Below are 21,823 nucleotides of genomic sequence, written 5' to 3'. Positions count from 1 at the left end.
AACATCCTTTGATCTTAGAACCATTGTGTCTCTAATGTGTTCAGCGTGTACATTTTCCAATTCCCATGTGGCTTTTATTTCAGCTTTGCAGCATATTGCACTCGTGTCTGAATGACCTTAGTCTGTACTATGAAAATATGTCTCTTATTCCTGGCAACTGTATTAGCATCACTACTGACCATAAAGCAGCTACTCAGGGGTGTAACTACAAAACAAGGAACCCCATAGCAAAATTCTGATGGGCCACGTATGGTAGGGAGGGAAATGTACAGGGCCTGCTTCCCTATAGTGACACCATTGCAGCAACCATTACCTAGAGCTCTAGGTCCAGCTAATCCCTGATCATTCTCCAACTGTGATCTGGAAAAACCTCACTGTGCATGACGGACAAAGCTTTTTCACCTGTTTTAACCTCATCTATGTTACTTTTTTAATTACTTTAGGACCAAGATGAGTGAAATCTACGCCCTGTATTGGTGGTTACCTGGCTGGCAGGGTGTACATTTAAATCACCGCCGCTCCGCACATCCGCCATTTTCGTTGTTCCCGCCGATCTCGCCGCTGAAACCCCAGCCGTGTCCCATCGCTGCTCACTTGCTCTGCCTGTCTCTATGACGGCAGAGCCCTGTGAGCCAGTCAGGAGCTAAATACCTTGGCTCCTGGCCATGTCCATCAATGTAAGCAACTCTAATAGGCTTACATTGATAGGCACGGTCAGGAGCCAATGAAAGAGGCTCCTGACCAGCTCACATGACTCTGCCGTCATAGAGATGGCAGAGTGGGCGGCGATGATAGCCATATATGTGGTGATTTGTCGGGATTCCGTCCTTATTTTGCCAGCGGTCTCTGGTCTTTAAGGGGGCAGAGACCGCTGGTACTTAAGTGGTTAAACTCCCAAAGAGAAAAAATATACTATAATTAGGTAAGAAAAGGAATATTGAAATGAAGTTAATCAGGAACAACTTACTTTGAGTGATTATTTTGCTTGTAAATGTGCTGAAATGTTATTTTTATCAATTAGGTAATAAATAAGTCAAGTATGAGACATTTTGTGAATAGAGCCCATTGGGGCATAGTCCAGTTCTGTAAAGTGCCTGTAGTGTACTGTGGGCCAAGTTAGATTTAACCTCCCTGGTGTTCAATTTTTGTGGACATGCATCCGCGGGAGGGAAATTTTTGTTTTAAATGTGTTGTAAATAGTGTAGCTAGCACTAGGCTAGCTACACATGTGCCCCAAGTCCCCAGTCACCGCTTTGATCCCCCCGATCGCTGCCGGCTATATTTAACTAGCCCGCGAGAACCGCATCTTCCCCAAACAGCTTCTGTTGTCGCCATGTCGACGATCGGACATGACGTCTGACGTCATGCGCAGTCCTGATCCTCCCCATAGCGACTCCTGGAGGCTATTGGAGAGGCTGCGCCATCGCGGGTTCTGGGGGAAGGTATGTATAAGGGCGGCGATCAGGGGGATCAGAGGGTGCCGGCAGCGATCGGGGGACACATGTAGCTAGTCAAGTGCTAGCTACATGATATAAAACAATTTTTATTAAAAAAAAAAACCACCTGGGGCCATGCGATCCCCTGCGGCGGTATGGACGAGCTGAGCTCGTCCTTACCGCTCAGGTGGTTAAAGTGGCTTTGAACCCACATTTATTATTGTAACAAAATCATTCTTCACTTACAACTGTAACATGCCATCTTTCCCGCTCACCACAAGGTGGCAATGGTTGCTTACAAAGGGCTGTGGAGTCGGAGTCGAGGTGTTTGAGCAATTATGGGTACCTGGATTCGGAGGTTTCATAAACAGAGGAGTCGGGGACCAAATTATATGATTTTTGTAGCCATGCTGTAGCATTGCAAAGGGCTGTGGAGTCAGAGTCAAGGAGTCGGAGCAATTTTGGGTACCTGGAGTCGAAGTCTGTGACTTCATGAACTGAAGAGTTGGAAACAGATGATTTTTATACCAACTTCACAGCCATGCTTACAAGTTTTAGTTTTATTTCCTCATGTTGTTTCTAACCGTGTCTTTTTGGCCTCTGAGAAAAAAGGGAGCAGGACCAAATCTCTAAATCGTATTTCATAAAGGTAACAATGCATTTTTACATGTAAACATTACAGATTTTTCTGTAAGTCATTAAATGTGTCCCTATAGGAAATTAAGTAAAAAATACTGACTTCATTTTCACATCAGATGCTGCCCCATGACGTGAAATGAAGTCTCTGCACTCTCTTCCCTACAAAGTCCTAAACTACACCATTTATCTCTAAGCAGATAAAAACACTATACAGTGGTAAAGGAGTGACAGCTACCCCTTCTCCTCCCCCAGGTATTTCATTAGCAGGGCTAATGAGTAAGCAAGTGTAAAATAAACATTCCAGGATCAGAAAGATGTAACAATTTAGTAGCTTACACAATGTGTTACCATTGTATTATGAATTGTACCAATACATTCTAAAAACAAATTAACTGTTTAAATGAACAAAAGAGATGGACAAATAAAATGTGTGGGTTTAATGTACCATAGAATGGTTTATATTAAAGCTATAATGTATGAAAGTGGATAAATTGTGTATTTTTGTGAAGGATTCTTGAGCAATGCCAGACTGAATGCTCAGTTGGAGGTTTTATCAGGGAAGATTAGAAGCAGGCTGAGCAGTGAAGAATGAAACAGAGAGCAGGGTAGGTGTTTTCTCAATGTTCCCACTGATATATATGGTAAATACATGAGGGTGCTTCATCTCTGGTTTACTTTAAGGGATGTGATTGAATGAAGAAGAGGAGGGAATGGGAGGAGTAGGTGGGGCCATATTCAAGAGGCACAGTATGACATGAAGAGAACAACGCCGGTGAACTTCCAGAGGGTCCCAAGAAGCAGCAGTGGTCTGAAGGACAACACTGTTTTGTTTTTTTATTTTTTTAGCATCCGCCTCTTTTTTTTATGTGGAATATCTTACTACAAAGAGTATGTACAGTATGATAAATTCTACAATTGCATTTAAAAAGGGACTTGGAAGCTTTCCTTACTTTTAAGGCAATTCATAGCCATAACTGATAAATGTAGGAGGATGATCCAGTAAAGGACATTGGCCTCAATTCACTAAGCTTATCTCCTGTCTTTAATAACTCTTCTAGAGTTGTTTACCTCAGGCAAACCTAAAGTTAACTCTTCTGTCTAAGTTAACTCTTTAATCCTTAAATTAATTCCAGAGTTAAAGACAGGTTGTTCATTAACTGCGTGTGAAAATAACTACAGAGGAGGTAAATTAACTACAGAGGAGGTAAATTAACTACAGAAGAGGTAACGTAAGGAATGAAGAGAGAAGATAACTCTCTTACTTGCCTTATTATCTCCAGCATGATCTTAGTGAATTGAGGCCATTGTTTCTGTCCTTGTGGGTTTTCTTTTCCTCTGGATTAATATAGATAACGATATAACTATGTACCAATGTGCTATTTTTAAACAGTTTGCCAATGTATATTAATGCTCTGTTCAAAAAGTTGTGCTTGTAACAGGGCATGTAAAAACACTGATTTAGAATTATGTAAATAAATTAAATAAAATTAAAAAAAAAAAAGCTGCAAAGTGGTTGAAAAAAAACAACTATAATTTCAGATTATTTCTATGAACATAAGTTTTTAGTTTTCCATTAAACATAAGCAATTACTTAAAGCGGACCCAAGCCAAACATTTTTTTAATTCAAAATATTTAGTTGCACCACTCTGACACATACAAAGACAAACAAACACTCCAAGCCTATGAGCATTTCAGTGCACGCTTTTCACCCTTCTCTTTTCATAACTAGGGTTATACAGGTGGCAGCCATTACTTCTGAGCTTACAGTAGTAGGAGGTTTTAGATCATGGATGTGTTTGTCATCAGCTACCCTCCCTCACAGGGGCATCGTCTATGTGAAATCTCACACAAGCTGAGATCACCTCCCCTGTGACGTCATCAGTAGCAGCCTGTGTTTTGTTTTTCATCTCCTCCACCAGTTTGCCTGATTCGGTCCCGGCAATAAGAAAGGAAGGGCGAGGTTCCTCCAATAGATGTAAAATATTTTATATTTGTCATCATGCAGCTGAAAAAAGGCTGCTGTTTATTATTATAAGTTAGAAAATAGGTTTTATTTCTGAAATCTTGTATTTTTAATTTGGGTCCACTTTAAAGCAAACCATTAGCCTGTAGGCACACTTCCAAATTTTTCAGTACCCAATTCCCATTATTAATACTAAAATAACTTCTCCGTTCTACCCCTCTTCCCCAGCCCAAAAAAAATACATCTCTTTTACGTGGGTTTAAGTTCTCTACATGACCATGTATGGGGTTACTCGGAACTCGACAAGTCCTCTTAACAGCTGTAACATGAGCGTTTGGCAGCCAATGTTACGTACAATTAGACATTCTGAGATCTCTGGATGTGTACATTCCATAACTGGTACATTCATACTATTGAATCAATATGGCTTAATCTTCAAAAGGAAACATACAAGTTCCTTTCGTACTCTCAAAAACATTTTTGGAAACATATCAAGACTTAAATTCCTTTTCTAATGCTTCTAGATAGTGTGAGCCAACAGTGTAAATAAAGCCCTTTATTCCATATGCTGGAGTGATGGAGATACGATGATATTCTGGAGCCATACACTGCTCTTTTGTCAAGTCCATTCACCAATTTGTGGATGGACATGGTTTGAAAAAGCCGCAGTGAATGGTTTAAAGGACTATATTCACATTAATGGTGCCAGCTTATACCATCTAGAGGTCAATCTGCTGCTGCTGGATAGCCAATGGTGCATACACCCGCACTACTAAAGGCAACGACGGGTCCACCGGACCTTACCCCTGGGCGGTCCTTTAGCCGAAAGTAGCGTGTGTACGCGCGGTCGGCGGACTGATAAGGCTGTTTCTGAATGATCCGCTGAGCTCCATCATAGGCAAAAAAAAAAAGTAATTTCCTCATCACTTATAGAAAACTTTGGCAGTAATGCCACAAAAACATCAGAATTCCTTCCCATTAATAAATAGTATTTATAACCAGTCTGTCCTCATTTTAAAATAAGTGTAGACTGTAAAACGTAAAGTAATAAATCACTCACAATATTTAACAGTGTCAAAAGATATTTCTGGACATATTCTTTTCCATGAAATCGCACAACTGAGTCATCAACTCCAAGCAGAACTTCAATGCTGTAATCATTATCGCTGGCATGTCTGCGGCTTCGCTTCCGCACGGTGTTGATTTGGGAATCGATGCTGTCAATCATGTTTTCTAGGATGCTAGAGTTAAACTGAGCAGCTTCTGAAATAAAAAATAAAAGTTAGATTTCTAGCCATAGAAAAATAGGCAAATAAATAAAAAAAATAAAGCAAAACAAAAAAAAATGGTAACGGCAAATAATATCTACACTTGTTAAAAATGTTACAAAATATTTTAGGGTAGAACTGGACTAATAAGACAAAATTGCAGCCAATAAAATATAATGTTGTACTTTTTGCATAAAACTCATTATATTCATAACCAGTTGGCTCTATAAAACTTAAAGCCAAGTCCAACAGAAAAATAACGCAGTTTTTAAAAATTCACATGCATTAATATATGATTGTTTTAAGATTATCTACATTGCATGTATGGTAGTACCATACCATTTGTAAAGCGCTTTTCTCCCATAGAACTCAAAGCGCATAGATAAGTCTCAGATCAAGAGAAGGTTAAAAGGTGGACTGTGTTACAGAGGAAATAGTCAGGTGTTCATAAATGCCAGACTAAAGAGGTGGGTTTTCAGTTTGAACTTAAATGCTTCCAGGGATAGAGCTGCCCTGATTGGGTGTGGCAGGGAGTTCCAAAGTGTAGGGGCAGCATGACCGAAGGCTCCATCTACAAAGGTTTTTAGGTGAATGACTAGATTCTTAGGTGCTGACCAAAGTACATCCTTTTGATCCAAGATTGTGATGCAGTTGTGAGGGTTGTGATGCAGTTGCAACAAGTCCTTCAGGTATCCAGGTATTTATCTAAAGAAAAACCCTACAGTTGCAAATAAAATTCCATTGCGGATGTATTTTTTTTTTCGTGCTGAAGTACACTTGTTATTTTCTGTGGCTCTTGTGGATTGTGTATGAAGTTTTCAATTTAATGCTTGTGTTTTTTTATCTTGATAGCAAAAAAAAAAAAAAAAATAAAAAAAAATTACACAAGACTTTTTCATGCTTTTTTTTTTGTATTCCCATTGGCTTTACACAAATGAAAGCACACCAAAAAGGCAGCAGGCAGCGAGTGCTGTAATTACAGCACTGGAGATTTGGGGCGCAGCCGGTGCCACCATAGGCCGTAATATGAATTACAGCTATAGCGGCGCACAATCAGTAACTTCGGCACCGTCAGAAGACAGAGCTGAAGTTGCTTTTCAAACACTGGCTTCCAGCAGTAGCTGAAGGCCGAATTACATCATTCCCCACTATGCACGTGGACCTGGAGGGGGAATAGTAATTAACACTGCCGGGAACTTGTGCAGCAGCAAGTTAAGCCATAATCCGGATGTATCCTCCGCCCAAGTGGCAGCCAATTCATATGTATGGCAGAGCATTTTGGTGAAACAGGAGTAGAAAAGACAGAAAAAAAGAGTAGACCATTTTGTTTCTACGCTGCTTTGGGGGATGTTTGTCAGGGGAATAACTACAATTCATTGGGCCTCAAGCAAAACTTTGCTGGAGCCCCCCAAATGTTCATACCCCTTCCCTTGCCTCGCCTTGGTGCCCTTCACAACTTTGAGTCCCCTGTAACAGAGGTAGAGAAGGTCAGTAGTTGCCCCCCCACACACACACACACACACACACATCTCCGGGCCCCCAGCAATTGCAGGGGCTTCTCCCCTCTAGTTACACCCCTGTATATTGTTTATTTGCCATTCACCTAGCCTGTTTAGAAAAAAGACTTTAGGCAGAAAATGTTTCTAACAAACGTTCTGAAGGATTGATGCTGCCTGTTATTGGAGTTTGGATTGTCACTGCCTGAACTGGAATAAATCATTTATCTAATTCACTGCTTGTTCACTGTTTGTGGATTGTCTTCATGTTATATCGTGACATTTGAATGCATGGATGGCAAAGATGCATTTTAATGTCACTTGTGATCAAAACAGGTTTGTCATTATTTGTACTGGTTTAGTGCAGGGTCTGCAGATCTTGAATAATTTAAAGAAAAATCTCCTCTGCTCATCCTTAAAGAAAATGGCAATAATGTTTAGACTAAAGACTACATAAAACCCCGAATTGCAATCCCAGCTTTCATGCTTTTTGGCACGCTCTCCACCAGATTTTCACATTGCTGCTCGATAACATCCTACCACTCTTTCTGCTAAATATCCAACAGCTCATCTTTGATTGATAGTGTCATTCCAGAGGGAAAGCTGGAGTTTGGGCTGGCCAATTTGGTGCTTGTCCTTTTCCTCACCATCAATTGACGTCATTCCCAGAGGTCAGCGGGAATGTGGTGAAAGCCATTGTCAACACGTTGTTCTTGGTGACTTGCCTGTAGCTCTCTTTGTCAGTTAGTCTTTAAGTTGGTTATGACAGTCAGTCTACCAGTAAGTCCAGGCAGCCACACTCTTCAGTCCACACTGCAAGTACTTCTTTCCAGTTTGTCCTGCCAGTTCTACCCTCCAGTCCACACTGCCAATCTTTCCCTTCAGTCCACCTTACCAGTCCTCCTCTCCATTCTTCCCTACCAGTCCTTCTCTCCAGTCCACCCAGCCGATTCTGCCCTCCAGTCCACCTTGCCAGCCCTTACCTTCAGCCCACCCTACCATTCCTCTGCCGTCTGCCCTACCAGTCCTCTTCAACCTGCCCTACCAGTCCTTTCTCCAGTCTGCCCAGCCAGTCCTACTCAGCTTACCAGTTCTACCTTTTACTCAGTTCTGCCAGTCCTCCCTAAATCTCCTATTGCCCTTTCAAGTCTACCTACCAAACAGTGGGGCATTCCCAGGGATCATCTGTTGGCCTCAGCAAAGTAGACTGTCACAGGCTAGGGGTGATGGTCCATCATCCCTTGCATGGTGCTCTAGTACCTGTGGTCATTCCACGCCCTGGCAGTGCCCACACCAACAACAGATGCAGAGATCAACAAGGGCCTGACAATGACTTTACCCCAGTCCTCTATAACACAATTGCTGTTGTCTTACAGCAGTGGGGGTTATATGATAGATATATATATAATTTTCCTTATTAATAAGATTTGATTTAGGTGATCACCTAATCAGTACCTCAAAGCAGAATGAGGTGTGTTTCTGTAGAAAGTTAACAGAAACTGGCATGGAAGTTTGTCATACTCAGAGATGCTGAAATTGCAGTGGCCTCTTCTCTCTCAGAGCTGTATATCCAAAGAAAAATAAGGTACGTGAAAATGTATGATAATTACCGAAGTAGAGAGAGGCCTCTGGTTGGTCCAGACTCCAGAGGATTCTCAATACAACCAGGAGGCCACCCCTGCTATGCCGGGTCCCTGTGAACATAATGAACAAGAGCTTGTCAGATACAGTATGTTCCTGTGGCCACACTATTTTCCATGTACTGTGAGCATGGTCATGCTTCTATACGCAGGAGAATTCAAGCGTGAGCTAGAAGATGGTCCCGGCCAATGGCAAGGATGACATGGGAACTCTCAGGATCATCCAGAGCCTTCTCTGTAGTCAGGTAAGTATCTCCCTTTCTTCTGACATTACAAACAAGTTAAAACAGGATACATTTCTCTTTAGTAGAAGACCCTTCATGGTTCCTTCAGAGTGACTTCTGCAATCTTAAAGCGGAATATAACCCTGCATTTCAACTTTGCTCTAAAATATTATTTACAGCATATTATATGCAAAAAGCATTTTTTTTTTTTTACTAGACCAGCATTGGAAGGGTTAAACACAGACGTTTCAAGTTCCGTGGAGAGATATGCAGAAGTTCAGATTGTTACATTCTATGTATCTATTGATAAACAGTTACACACTCTTTGGCAGTCCTCCAAGCTCCTTCTCAGTCAGAAAGATGAGTCATTCAACACTTAGATACATTTCTGTAAACAAAATGTATCTCTTTTCAGCTTCGGATGCGTCTGCAGAAATCTAAAGGAACTTTAAAGCCCTGTGTAACCCTTCCAATGCTGGTCTAGTAAAAAAAAAAAATGCTGGTTGTATATAATATACTGTAAATAATGTTTTAGAGCAAAGTTGAAATGCAGGGTTATATTCCGCTTTAACAGAGATTCCTAGGCATTTTATAAGTACAGTGCAGTACACTTATTTTAGCTCTCACTCTAGCTGTCACTTTATATAATTTAGGGTAAGGAATACAAGTACCTCAGAGAATTTAGATTGAGCCTTTCTAAAATCCAAAGACCTAGACGAACCAATGCTGTTTAAAGTCAACATTTAGTGAAAATAAACTGAATAAAATAAACCATTGTTTGTATTCTCCTACTACAAAAAAAAAATACTTTTAAATAGCCCAGTTTTCTGTTATGTATAAAAACGTAACTTTATTGTTTTGTCTCAGATTCATGACACAGTCTGTCCTGTGTCTCAGAGAACTAAAATATATGAACTGTCAACCTTTTTTTTATCTACCAGCTGCTCTCAGGAGCCAAGTTCTCTGCCAGAAAAGTATTTTATGGCTGTAATTCCTTATCCGTGAGGGTTATGCTATAGTCCTGGTAGCCTTGTGGTCCCCCTTCCCCTCCTCTTGCAGATACCACAAGCAAGAAGTATAGCTGGTAAGTATCTTTCCCCATTCCTGCAGTGATCGTGGCACTCCCCTGGCTTGTTCTGATGCAGGCTTTTTTGTATCACATGCACCAGGTACCAGCTTGATGATGTCCTCAAGCAAGGACCCAGTTCCCACAAGTACAGGATGCCAGTATAAGAACAAGCCATGGGGAGAGCCACTCGCCACAGGAATCGGGAAAGGTGAGACATACCTACCCAGCAACGCTTCCTGCTGCCGGCCTGTGACAAAGGGGGGAGGAGAGGGGAAGAGAGGGAACGGGTTGAGGCCCCAGGTTGGGATACCCTGGTTAATCCCCTAAATTTTGAGCACATCAGCACTACATAAGTAACACTCATGTCCTTCTGCCAAAACTGGTGGCAGAGAGAATGTGAATATATTGTGGTGGCGGCAACAAGTGGTTAACTACCTAGTACTTCACATAGAGTCTAAAATGTACTTCTGTCCGGGAAGCCCTAACTTCATGAACATATGGAAAAAAGGAAATCACTAAAGAAACGTCGGAAACTTTTTTATCCTCATATACCCTCACAGTGTGCTGGCATATTATTAACAGCTTATGAACTTTGTGTCCTCTAGAGTGATATTTTTCTCTGTACCAATCACTTCTGGCCAGACAAATCTAAGCGTAAAGTATTCTTCTCATTAACGACTCTCGCTAATGCAATGGCTTTAAAGTTTTAGATCCGCTAAAGGACTCTTCATACTATATGCCTTTTAATATGTGACCTTTTTAAGTTTTGAGACGCAATCTATCCATGTGTTTAAGTTATGAGCCACTCCATTTGTACGGCAGCTGAGATGGATCATGCTTCTCATGTACATACTTTGCCTTCAGTTTAGGAAACAAATACATTATGCTAGAGACCCCATCTACTAAAAATGTCAGGGGCAGCTATATATACATACACTTGATTGTGTGTGTGGGTGGGGGGGGGGGGGGGAGGTTTGAAACTGACATTTTTTTCCTTTTAAATGATACCAGTTGCCTGGCCATCCTCCTAATCCTGCATCTCTACTACTATTAGCCAAAGACCCTGAACAAGCATGCTGCAGGTGTGGTACTCTGACTTGGCTGACTCAGGTTTTACTGGATTATCCATATGCTTGTTCCAGGGTTTTTAATCAGACACTACTAATGCCAGAAGATCAGCATTGTTTACAAGGAAATAAATATGGCAGCCTCCACATCCCACTCACCTCGGGTTCCCTTTAAACAATTTGCATTGCCTGGCTGTCCTGCTAAGCCACTGTCTCTAATACTTTTATCCGTAGACCCTAAACAAGCATGCAAGTTAGTGGTTTCTGACTGCGGTTTGACCGTATAAATTGCATTCTTGCTTCAAGTGTGTTATAACCGGAAATAAATATGCACTGTTCTCCCCAGAATTTTTTTTCCCAGCCGGGTGGCATGAAAAAGTAGCCGGGTGGGGCGAGATGAGAAAATGCAGGGCTAGTGCTTCTTTGCTTACAGGAGGTGAGCAGATAACAGCCGGGTGCTAATCAAAACTAGCCGGGTGGAGCACCCGGCTAAAAGAGCCTGGGGAGAGCACTGAATATGGCAGCCTCCAAATCACTCTCACTTCAGTGTGCTTAAAGGGATACTGTAGGGGGGTCGGGGGAAAATGAGCTGAACTTACCCGGGGCTTCTAATGGTCCCCCACAGACATCCTGTGTTGGCGCAGCCACTCCCCAATGCTCCGGCCCCGCCTCCGGTTCACTTCTGGAATTTCTGACTTTAAAGTCAGAAAACCACTGCGCCTGCGTTGCCGTGTCCTCGCTCCCGCTGATGTCACCAGGAGTGTACTGCGCAGACACAGACCATACTGGGCCTGCACTGTGCGCTCTTGATGACATCAGCGAGATCGAGGACACGGCAACGCAGGCGCAGTGGTTTTCTGACTTTAAAGTCAGAAATTCCAGAAGTTAACCGGAGGCGGGGCCGGAGCATCGGTGAGCGGCTGCGCCAACACAGGATGTCTGCAGGGGACCATTAGAAGCCCCGGGTAAGTTCAGCTCATTTTCCCCCGACCCCCCTACAGTATCCCTTTAACTTAAACGTTTATTATTAAAGACCCATTTTAGATGATTTTTTTTTTTTTTTTGTAATATGCATTTCGTAGAAAATTATTAAGACTAAAATGTATCTGTAGTTTTTGCAAAATAAAAATGGACAATATCTGCAGCACTAGTTCACACATCCTCCTCCCCTTCTAAGTGACCTAGAGCTGCTTGCTCCCTCACAGTCAGTATATACAATTCCCCTTTAAGTCAAATGGGGTTTGGGGAGAGTGATCACTCATGTCAACTGAAGCAATGCCTAACTGCTGTCTGATAATAGCCTATTACGGCTCTCATTTTCAGGACTGGTTGCTCACTGTCACTGCCACAGTATGGCCCACGTTGTCCTGATAGTAGACTGGCTATTACTGGTTCTGCCAGCCCTGTCTGTCTAGCTAATTCGTTCACAAATCCTGTCGGTTTAATCTGTCAGTACATCTCATTCCACTATCTCTGCCAGCCCACCCCACTGGTCCCGTCAGTCCATCCCACCACACTGTTCAACCAGTTCATCAGTCCATTCCGCCTGTGCTGTCATTCTGTCCCTCCCAGTCCATCCTTCCTGCCGAACCTAGCCTTCTAGTCAGTGCTGCCAGTCCCTGGCAAAGTAGCCTGCCACCTACTGGGAGTGAGGGTCAATCATTCCTTCCAGGGTGCTCTGGTGGAGACTCTGGGTCATCAGATTATACACCTTGGGAAGCCCAAGTCTACCACTGGTGCCGGGATTCTCAGACCCCTAACAGAACACATATCTCAAATTTAAAAATTAATTTGAGGCACTTTGAACTAGACACCATTTTGTTTTCTAGATTATGTGTCACTGCTGCTACAAACATCTTCTTAAAGTGAATGGGAACCACATTAAAAAAAATGAGACAGATACTTACCTAAGGAGAGGGAAGGCTCTGGGTCCTATAGAGCCTTCTGGCTCCTCTCCTGGTCTCCTCGTTCCAGTGCTGGCTCGCCCGGTAGCAGTATTTGACTAATTTAGTCAAATACTGCTATACCCGGCCGAAGGAGGCTTCAGAAGTCTTCAGGGAGCCCGAGTGCTCCTGAAGAAGGGCGGCCCTGTACTGCGCCTGCGCAAGCACGCTCTCTTGCACGCTCACGCCTGTGCAGCATGGAGCCGCAGGTCTTTGGGAGGACACGGCTCCCGAAGACTTCCAAATACCCTTTTCGGCGGGGGATTGAAATGGGGGGGGGGGTGAGCCAGCACAGGATAGAGAGCACCGAGAGAGGAGACGGAAGGCTCTATATGACCCAGAGCCTTCCCTCTCCTTAGGTAAGTATTTGCTTCATTTATTTTTTAACGCGGTTCCCATTCACTTTAACTTTCAAATCAGTCATTGAAGTGAGGAAAGAATATCCACATACTTCTATGTACGGATAATCCACTAACTCTGGCCAACAAAAGCCAAATAACACTCATTATGCAGATGTTAATTAAGTGGTTGGCTGATGCTTCGCATTGTCTTCTTTAAAATGTCTGCAGATACTCAGACTGAGCCTTTGTTAAAAACCACAGTGAGGTCACACAAAAAAACAGTAGACCAAAGAACAGAAGAAAGAATCAAAAATCATGGAACAACATGGTCATCCTGTAGACAGCTGGAGTGTTGCAATATCTCAAGGATTTCTAACAAACCCTTCCCAGCTTTCTTCAGTGCTGCACTGAGGCAAAAATGTGTTCATCCAAAATATCCACATCTAAGCAAGACCTCTTTGTTCTTGCACTCCACTGTTCTAAGGAGCACACAGATTTATGCAATAGAGAGACCAAGCAACATATAAGTAAATGAGTAGGTCTATGGCCATCCCCAATGGCCATCTTGGTCAAGTATCATCTAACATATTTACATAGCTTGAAAGGATTACAGGGAGATCCCTCTTTTCCAATAAATTATTAATACACTTATAGTGGCCCACTGATGTACTTTGGCCTAAGAGGGGAAATTATGTTATAATGGTCCAAACCTAAAATTGAAGGGTAAATGGTGTTTTTTTTGTTTGTTTATTCAGTGCCATTGCAATACGTTTAATCCTTTTAAAGCGAACCTATGAGATCCTCAAGGAGGAAAAGTTACATACCTCAGTAGAGGGTAGTTGAACCTCCAGAGGCTTCCTGTGTCCTCCTTGAGACTACTGCTGTACACCGGTCCCCCTTGGAAGTTCACGACGGTGCTCACGTCTGTGAGAGAGCGCAGATACACTGCACAGGCGCAGTACGCCTCGTGCCTGTTCAGTATCACAGTGGAAGAAGCCGAGTCCAAGTGGCTCCGTGCTACTGTGTAGGCATGAGGCATCCTGTGCAGTGCGGCTGCAGCCAGTCACAGATGGGAGTGCGGCCGCGCACACCGCTCAACAAAGCCCTTGTCTACAAAGATTCGGGGGTCCCAGCTCTAGATCAGTGAAGGCAACGGGGGCAAGGGAAGCCTCTGGATTATCTAGAGGATTCCCTCCACTGAGGTAAGTACTTATTTCAGGCACTTTTTTCCCATTAGGTACACTTAAAAAAAATTGGTATATAAAAAAAAAAAAAAGTAACATTCACATGTGTTGAGCTATTTTCTTCTTCAGGTCACATCTGCTGTGGCAACTTTGGTTATAGTTTAAAGAGGACTTTACTGAAAAGGGGGAAAAAATAAATCGATACATTTAAAAGTGAGAAGTTAAAAAATAGAAGAGAGATTAAGAAATGATTAATAGTCGCCATGTAATTTGTTCATATTGTTTGCTTCACAATCAGTACGCCATAATCATCTTTACTACTGGAAGACATGAAAAAAAAAAAAAAAAAACAGCACCAACTGTGATCATCTATAACCACGCCTCCTAACAATGCAATTGGCTAAAAGGTTGTTTTTTCTTTTATAGATATACATATGCACAGAGGCAGTGTTCTCCCCAGGCTCTTTTAGCCAGGCGCTCCACCCGGCTAGTTTTGATGACCACCGGCTGTCATTGGCTCACCTCCATCTATGCTGTAAGCAGAGTTGCGCACAGAAGCACCGGCTCTGCATTCTCTCATCACGCCCCACCCAGCTACTATTTCATGCCACCCGGCTGGAAAAAATTTCTGGGGAGAACACAGAGGGAGATACTGGTTGCTTGGCAGTTGGAAACAACTGTTATTTCCCACAATGCAATGAGGTTTCCAGACAGCAAACTGTCAGGACCATGGTCATGACATCACACTGTGGGAGGGGTTTCACCACAATATCAGTCATACAGCCATCCCTTATGATCTATTCGAGAGAAGGTAAAGAATTCTCATAGGAAAGGGGGTATCAGCTACTGATTGGGATGAAGTATAAATTCTTGGTTACAGTTACATAGTTACATAGTTATTTTGGTTGAAAAAAGACATACGTCCATCGAGTTCAACCAGTATAAAGTACAACACCAGCCTGCTCCCTCACATATCCCTGTTGATCCAGAGGAAGGCGAAAAAACCCTTACAAGGCATGGTCCAATTAGCCCCTAAAGCAGTGGCGTACCTAGGGCATTTGACACCCGGTGCTGGGTATTATAAGACACCCCCCCCCCAAAAAGAAGGTGAAGGGGCATAAAAATGGGTGGCGCTATAAGGCAAAAAAATGGGCGTGGCCATGATCGGATGAGGGCGGAGCTAACTGTAATTTGACGTGAACCCGGGTGAAAATACACGTAATGTGTGCAGATTTGCCCAGAGAATACGTTCAATCATGTCGGCAGATTTGCCCAGAAAATACATGCAATCATGTCGGCAGATTTGCCCAGAAAATACATGCAATCATGTCGGCAGATTTGCCCAGAGAATACGTTCAATCATGTCGGAAGATTTGCCCAGAGAATACGTTCAATCATGTCGGCAGATTTGCCCAGAGAATACGTTCAATCATGTCTGCAGATTTGCCCAGAAAATACATGCAATCATGTCGGCAGATTTGTCCAGAAAATACATGCAATCATGTCGGCAGATTTTCCCAGAGAATACGTTCAATCATGTCAGCAGATTTTCCCAGAGAATACGTTCAATCATGTCGGCAGATTTTCCCAGAGAATACGTTCAATCATGTCGGCAGATTTGCCCAGAAAATACATGCAATCATGTCGGCAGATTTGCCCAGAAAATACATGCAATCATGTCGGCAGATTTGCCCAGAAAATGCATGCAATCATGTCGGCAGATTTGCCCAGAGAATACGTTCAATCATGTCGGCAGATTTGCCCAGAGAATACGTTCAATCATGTCAGCAGATTTGCCCAGAGAATACGTTCAATCATGTCTGCAGATTTGCCCAGAAAATACATGCAATCATGTCGGCAGATTTGCCCAGAAAATACATGCAATCATGTCGGCAGATTTGCCCAGAAAATGCATGCAATCATGTCGGCAGATTTGCCCAGAAAATGCATGCAATCATGTCGGCAGATTTGCCCAGAGAATACGTTCAATCATGTCGGCAGATTTGCCCAGAGAATACGTTCAATCATGTCGGCAGATTTGCCCAGAGAATACGTTCAATCATGTCGGCAGATTTGCCCAGAGAATACGTTCAATCATGTCGGCAGATTTGCCCAGAGAATACGTTCAATCATGTCGGCAGATTTGCCCAGAGAATACGTTCAATCATGTCGGCAGATTTGCCCAGAGAATACGTTCAATCATGTCTGCAGATTTGCCCAGAGAATACGTTCAATCATGTCTGCAGATTTGCCCAGAGAATACGTTCAATCATGTCTGCAGATTTGCCCAGAGAATACGTTTAATCATGTCGGCAGATTTGCCCAGAGAATACGTTCAATCATGTCGGCAGATTTTCCCAGAGAATACGTTCAATCATGTCGGCAGATTTGCCCAGAAAATACATGCAATCATGTCGGTAGATTTGCCCAGAGAATACGTTCAATCATGTCGGCAGATTTGCCCAGAAAATACATGCAATCGTGTAGCAGACCTGGCCAGAACATAAATGCTACCCCTGGCTGCTAATATAAATTAAAAAGAAAAAAAAAAACATTTACTCACCTGCAGCAGAGCTCCTGTTCCGGCCTCCGTCCAGTGCGCAGCTCCCACGATCCTCTGCAGCCAGCAACTCCCAAAGTCTCCAGAGCAGGGCTTCGGACATTTTACTATAGCCCTGCTCTGCCGCTGCGGTGAACTGATACGGCGTCTATTAGATGCCGAAAGTCAGTTCACGCTGGGGGGTGCTTGGAGAATTTTAGGGGTTCTTCAGCACCCAAAGCACACACCCCCCCCCCCCGTGCCGCCACTGCCCCCAGTATAGGTAGCTAGCAGTTGCCCCCAGTATAGGTAGCTAGTTGCCCCCAGTGAAGGTAGTATAGTTGCCCCAATATAGCTAGTATAGTTGCCCCCAGGATAGGCAGCATAGCTGCTGCCCCCAATGTAGGTAGTGTTGCTGCCCCCAGTGTAGTTTGTATAGTGGCCCCCGTAGAGCTGCCCTCCAGTATAGCTAGTATAGTGGCCCCCATAGTTGCCCCAGTATAGCTAGTATAGTGGCCCACAGTTTAGATAGTATAGTTGCCTCCATTGTAGCTGGTATGGTGCCCCCCCCCCCAGTATAGGTAATATAGTGGCCCCCATAGATGCCCCCAGTGTAGCTAGTATAGTGCCCTGTGCCCCCCCTCCCCCCCCCCCCCCGTTTAGCTGCCTCCAGTATAGTGGCCCCCAGCTGCCAGCTAGTATAGTGGCCCCCAGTTTAGGTAGTATAGTTCCCCCCCCCCCCCGTGTAGCTAGAAGGAGGGGTGACAGCAGGGATAGCGGCGGGGAGGGGAAAATATCCCCCCCTCCCTCACCTGGGTCCCCTCCTTCTGCCTCTCTTCTCCCCCAAAAATGCGGGCAGCGGGCCGGTGGCAGTGGGCAGCGAGCAGGCGAGCGCGGAGTATACTCACGTTACTTCCGCGTATCAGCCTGGAACGCTGCGTCGCCGTCACGTGCCTCTACTGCGCCTCCAATGATTGGAGGCGCAGAAGAGGCACGTGACGGTGACGCAGCGTTCCAGGCTGATACGCGGAAGTAACGTGAGTATACTCCGCGCTCGCCTGCTCGCTGCCCACTGCCACCGGCCCGCTGCCCGCATTTTTGGGGGGAGAAGAGAGGCAGAAGGAGGGGACCCAGGTGAGGGAGGGGGGGGATATTTCCCCCTCCCCGCCGCTATCCCTGCTGTCACCCCTCCTCCTAGCGCTGCTCTTCCCCTCCTTAGTCAGGTGTAGGGGGGGCGTGGCGACACCCCCCTGGCTGACTGGTACCCGGTGCGCCCCGCCCCCCTGCGCCCTTAGGTAGGAACGCCACTGCCCTAAAGGGAAAAATTCCTTCCCGACTCCAGATGGCAATCAGATAAAATCCCTGGATCAACATCATTAGGCATTACCTAGTAATTGTAGCCATGGATGTCTTTCAACGCAAGGAAAGCATCTAAGCCCCCTTTAAATGCAGGTATAGAGTTTGCCATAACGACTTCCTGTGGCAATGCATTCCACATCTCATCCACCAAGGTATTATATTGCCCTCTGATGTATTTATACATGTTAATTAGATCCCCTCTAAGGCGTCTTTTCTCTAGACTAAATAAACCCAGTTTATCTAACCTTTCTCGATTAGTGAGACCTTCCATCCCACGCATCAATTTTGTTGCTCGTCTCTGCACCTGCTCTAAAACTGCAATATCTTTTTTGTAATGTGGTGCCCAGAACTGAATTCCATATTCCAGATGTGGCCTTACTAGAGAGTTAAACAGGGGCAATATTATGCTAGCATCTCGAGTTTTTATTTCCCTTTTAATGCATCCCAAAATTTTGTTAGCTTTAGCTGCAGCTGCTTGGCATGGAGTACGATTATTTAACTTGTTGTCAATGAGTACTCCTAAGTCCTTCTCCAAGTTTGATGTCCCCAACTGTATCCCATTTATCTTGTATGGTGCTAGACCATTAGTACGTCCAAAATGCATGACCTTACATTTATTCATTTTTAAGTTCCTCTCAAACTTGCTTAATCGGCTGTAATTTCAACATGATGTAAACATTTAGGATATAAGGTTCATATCAGTCATTACAAAAGTTTCTATTTTCATTACTGTCAACTAGGAATTTAACACAACGCCCATCATCTGCAATTCTGAGTCAATGATACGGTGATTAAAGCAACCGGAGGACATACTGCAGATGAGAGTTTAACGAGAAAGATTAACTTTTATACAATTACTTTTCCCTGGTTTTTGAGAGGAAAGTGGGTACCTCGGCTTATATGTGGGTCGGCTTATATGCGAGTGTATATGGTATAATATAGTGTTGATCTCAAACCTTATTAAAATAAATTGACCATGAAAAGTCCAAGTACCCCTAAATCTATTATGAGCTCCCCTTGGCGTCAGCGTACATAAGAGCCTTGGGATTACGCTTAAAGAGGAACTGTAGTAAAAATAACTTAATGAATAAAATAGCTTATTTTTTACAATATTCATTCATAGATTATATAATCCACGTTTGCCCATTGTAGAATCTTTCCTCTCCCTGATTTACATTCTGAAATTTATCAACGGTGGTGACATCTTTAGTTCTGGCAGGTGATCTGTATGGAATGTTCATTACTGAGAGCTCTATGCATAGAGTGAGATATTGTTGCTTAGTAGCTGGAAAAAGACGTTATTTCCCACAATGCAACGAGGTTCACAGACAGCAAACGTCAGGACCATGGTCATCACATCACACTGTGGGAGGGGTTTCACCAAAATATCAGCCATACAGACCCCTCCCCCCCACACATTAGAGAGTCTTATGCGGTCCCTTGCCATCGGACTTCTAGACACGTTGTGTTAGGGCCCGTTTCCATTATCGCGAATCCGCATGCGTTGTCCGCATGTGGATTCGCATAGCCAATACAAGTGGATGGCCCTGTTTCCACTAGTCCGTAATCCTGAGCATTTTTCTGTGCAGGAGAAATCTGCACAGAAGAGCCCTCAGAATTTGCACCCAGCTATGCGAATCGCCGCTAATGTATTTAATAGGGAAATCGCATGCGGTTTTGGTATGCGTATTTTACCGCAATTTCGCATGCGATGTCGCATAGGAACTAATGTTAAATCACACAGGCAGTGACATGGTTAAAATTGCATCAATACTAACGCATGCAAAATCGCGGTAAAATATGAATGCGGATCGCACCCACATGCAATTTCGTCAGCGGGGAATCAGCAGCGATTCCGCACCGCACAAGTGGAAACGGGCCCTCACTCTGATGAAGCCTATTCGATCCCAGGCAGAATAGCTGTAAGGACAACAGCTTCTGATGTCCCCCTGCGCAGCACTGCTCACATCTCTGAGATCCACAGCCTGCGACCACTCATCCTGACATGCAAGTATCATATAGCCTGCACTACTAGCTCTGCTTCAATGCTTACCATGCTTCGCTGTGCTAGTTTCTGCTAGAGATATGATGAATTTGTTACTTATGCTTGCTGACAATTGATTCCTGGAATGCTGAATATACAGCTTGTAAAATCGTGTCTTTTGCATATGAAGTAAAGTGGTGTCCGTTTTCTTTTACTCATTGTGTGCCTGCTTGTTTTTCTACTATTTTTGAAGTTCAAACCTTGGTTAAAGTATACCCGAGGTGACATGTGACATGATGAGATAGACATGTGTATGTACAGTGCCTAGCACACAAATAACTAGGCTGTGTTCCTTGTTTTCTTTCTCTGCCTGAAAGAGTTAAATATCAGGTATGTAAGTGGCTGACTCAGTCCTGACAGTAAGTGACTACAGTGTGACCCTCACTGATAAGAAATTCCAACTATAAAACACTTTCCTATTAGAACCATTGCTTCTGAGAGCAGGAAAGAGATAAAAATGGTGAATAGTTCATAGATTTTAGCTATGGCATACTTCAATGAAGGTGTCACTAAGCAAAAACAGTTAAAACTTAAAAAGTAAATTTAGACATAAAATAAAACTGTAGAATATCCTAACACATCACTTTAAAGGTGGCCATACACTGGCCCGATTCCCGGCCGTTTCGACAGCAGATTCGATCCTGGGATCTAATCTGCTGCCAATCGTTCGCGGTAAACGCCGCCGACGATCCGATTTCCTCCCGAAATCGGATCGGTCCGTCGATCGCGCCGTGCGTGAAATTACCCTCGATCGCCCGCGGGTAAAGTGCGCGTCGCTAGCGGCGGCCGATCCGATGAAAAATACATTACCTGATGCGGGCTCCCGGGCGTCTTCTCTGCATCTTCTCAGCGCTGCACCCGCTCCATCCCGGCGCTTCCTGGGTCACTGCAGTGACCCAGGAAGTTCAAATAGAGGGCGCTCTATTTGAACTTCCTGGTCACGGAGTGACACAGGAAGCGCCGGGATGGAGCGGGTGCAGCGCTGAGAAGATGCAGAGAAGACGCCCGGGAGCCCGCATCAGGTAATGTATACGGGGGGGGGGGGGGGGGGGGGGACAGGCGGCAGGAGCAGCTGAACAGATTGTGATCGGTTTCAGGCTGAAATCGATTCACAATCTGTTTGCAGTAAAGGCAGCCATACGATCCCTATCTGATCAGATTCGATCAGATAGGGATCTGTCAGCTGGTCGATCTGATGGCACATCGACCAGTGTATGGCTGCCTTTAGGAGAAGCTAGATAGATAGATAGATAGATAGATAGATAGATAGATAGATAATTTGTTTATTTCATTAGTTTATTTTCGCCTCGTGTGTCCTCTTTAACTAAAAACTATCACAGTGGAAAGTATCAATCTGAGGCCAAATAGTAACAAAACTGAGAAACAATGCTTTGCACTAAAAGCAGACAAAAAGAAATGTCTATTTACTCAGGGCATTAAACATATTCAGCCTGGATTTCGTTCAATATAAGGACAACATTTGTTCTGACAAATTGTTCTATTGTGAGAATCCCTGCTATTTCACATGCAAGAACAGCTCCATTCATTCAGGGAGGATCCCTATTCTACGGCGGATGAAACAGCTTTTTATTTCCACTTGAGCATGGAAC

The 21,823-nt window shown here is 43.8% G+C and overlaps 1 protein-coding gene across 1 annotated transcript in view; it reads right to left on the bottom strand.

The window, feature by feature from the left end:
* LOC137564350 (A disintegrin and metalloproteinase with thrombospondin motifs 2-like) overlaps nucleotides 1–21,823 on the bottom strand; it is a 418,259-nt gene that overhangs the window by 277,120 nt on the left and 119,316 nt on the right. Inside the window, exon 4 of the mRNA XM_068278125.1 lies at nucleotides 5,100–5,302. Coding sequence (XP_068134226.1) covers nucleotides 5,100–5,302 — 203 coding nt within the window. The remainder of the gene's footprint in view (nucleotides 1–5,099; nucleotides 5,303–21,823) is intronic.

Source organism: Hyperolius riggenbachi, chromosome 3 (genome assembly GCF_040937935.1).
Source record: "Hyperolius riggenbachi isolate aHypRig1 chromosome 3, aHypRig1.pri, whole genome shotgun sequence".
Lineage (NCBI taxonomy): Eukaryota > Metazoa > Chordata > Amphibia > Anura > Hyperoliidae > Hyperolius > Hyperolius riggenbachi.
The sequence above is the reverse complement of the archived record's forward strand: the minus strand, read 5'-3'. Positions and strand labels throughout refer to the sequence as shown.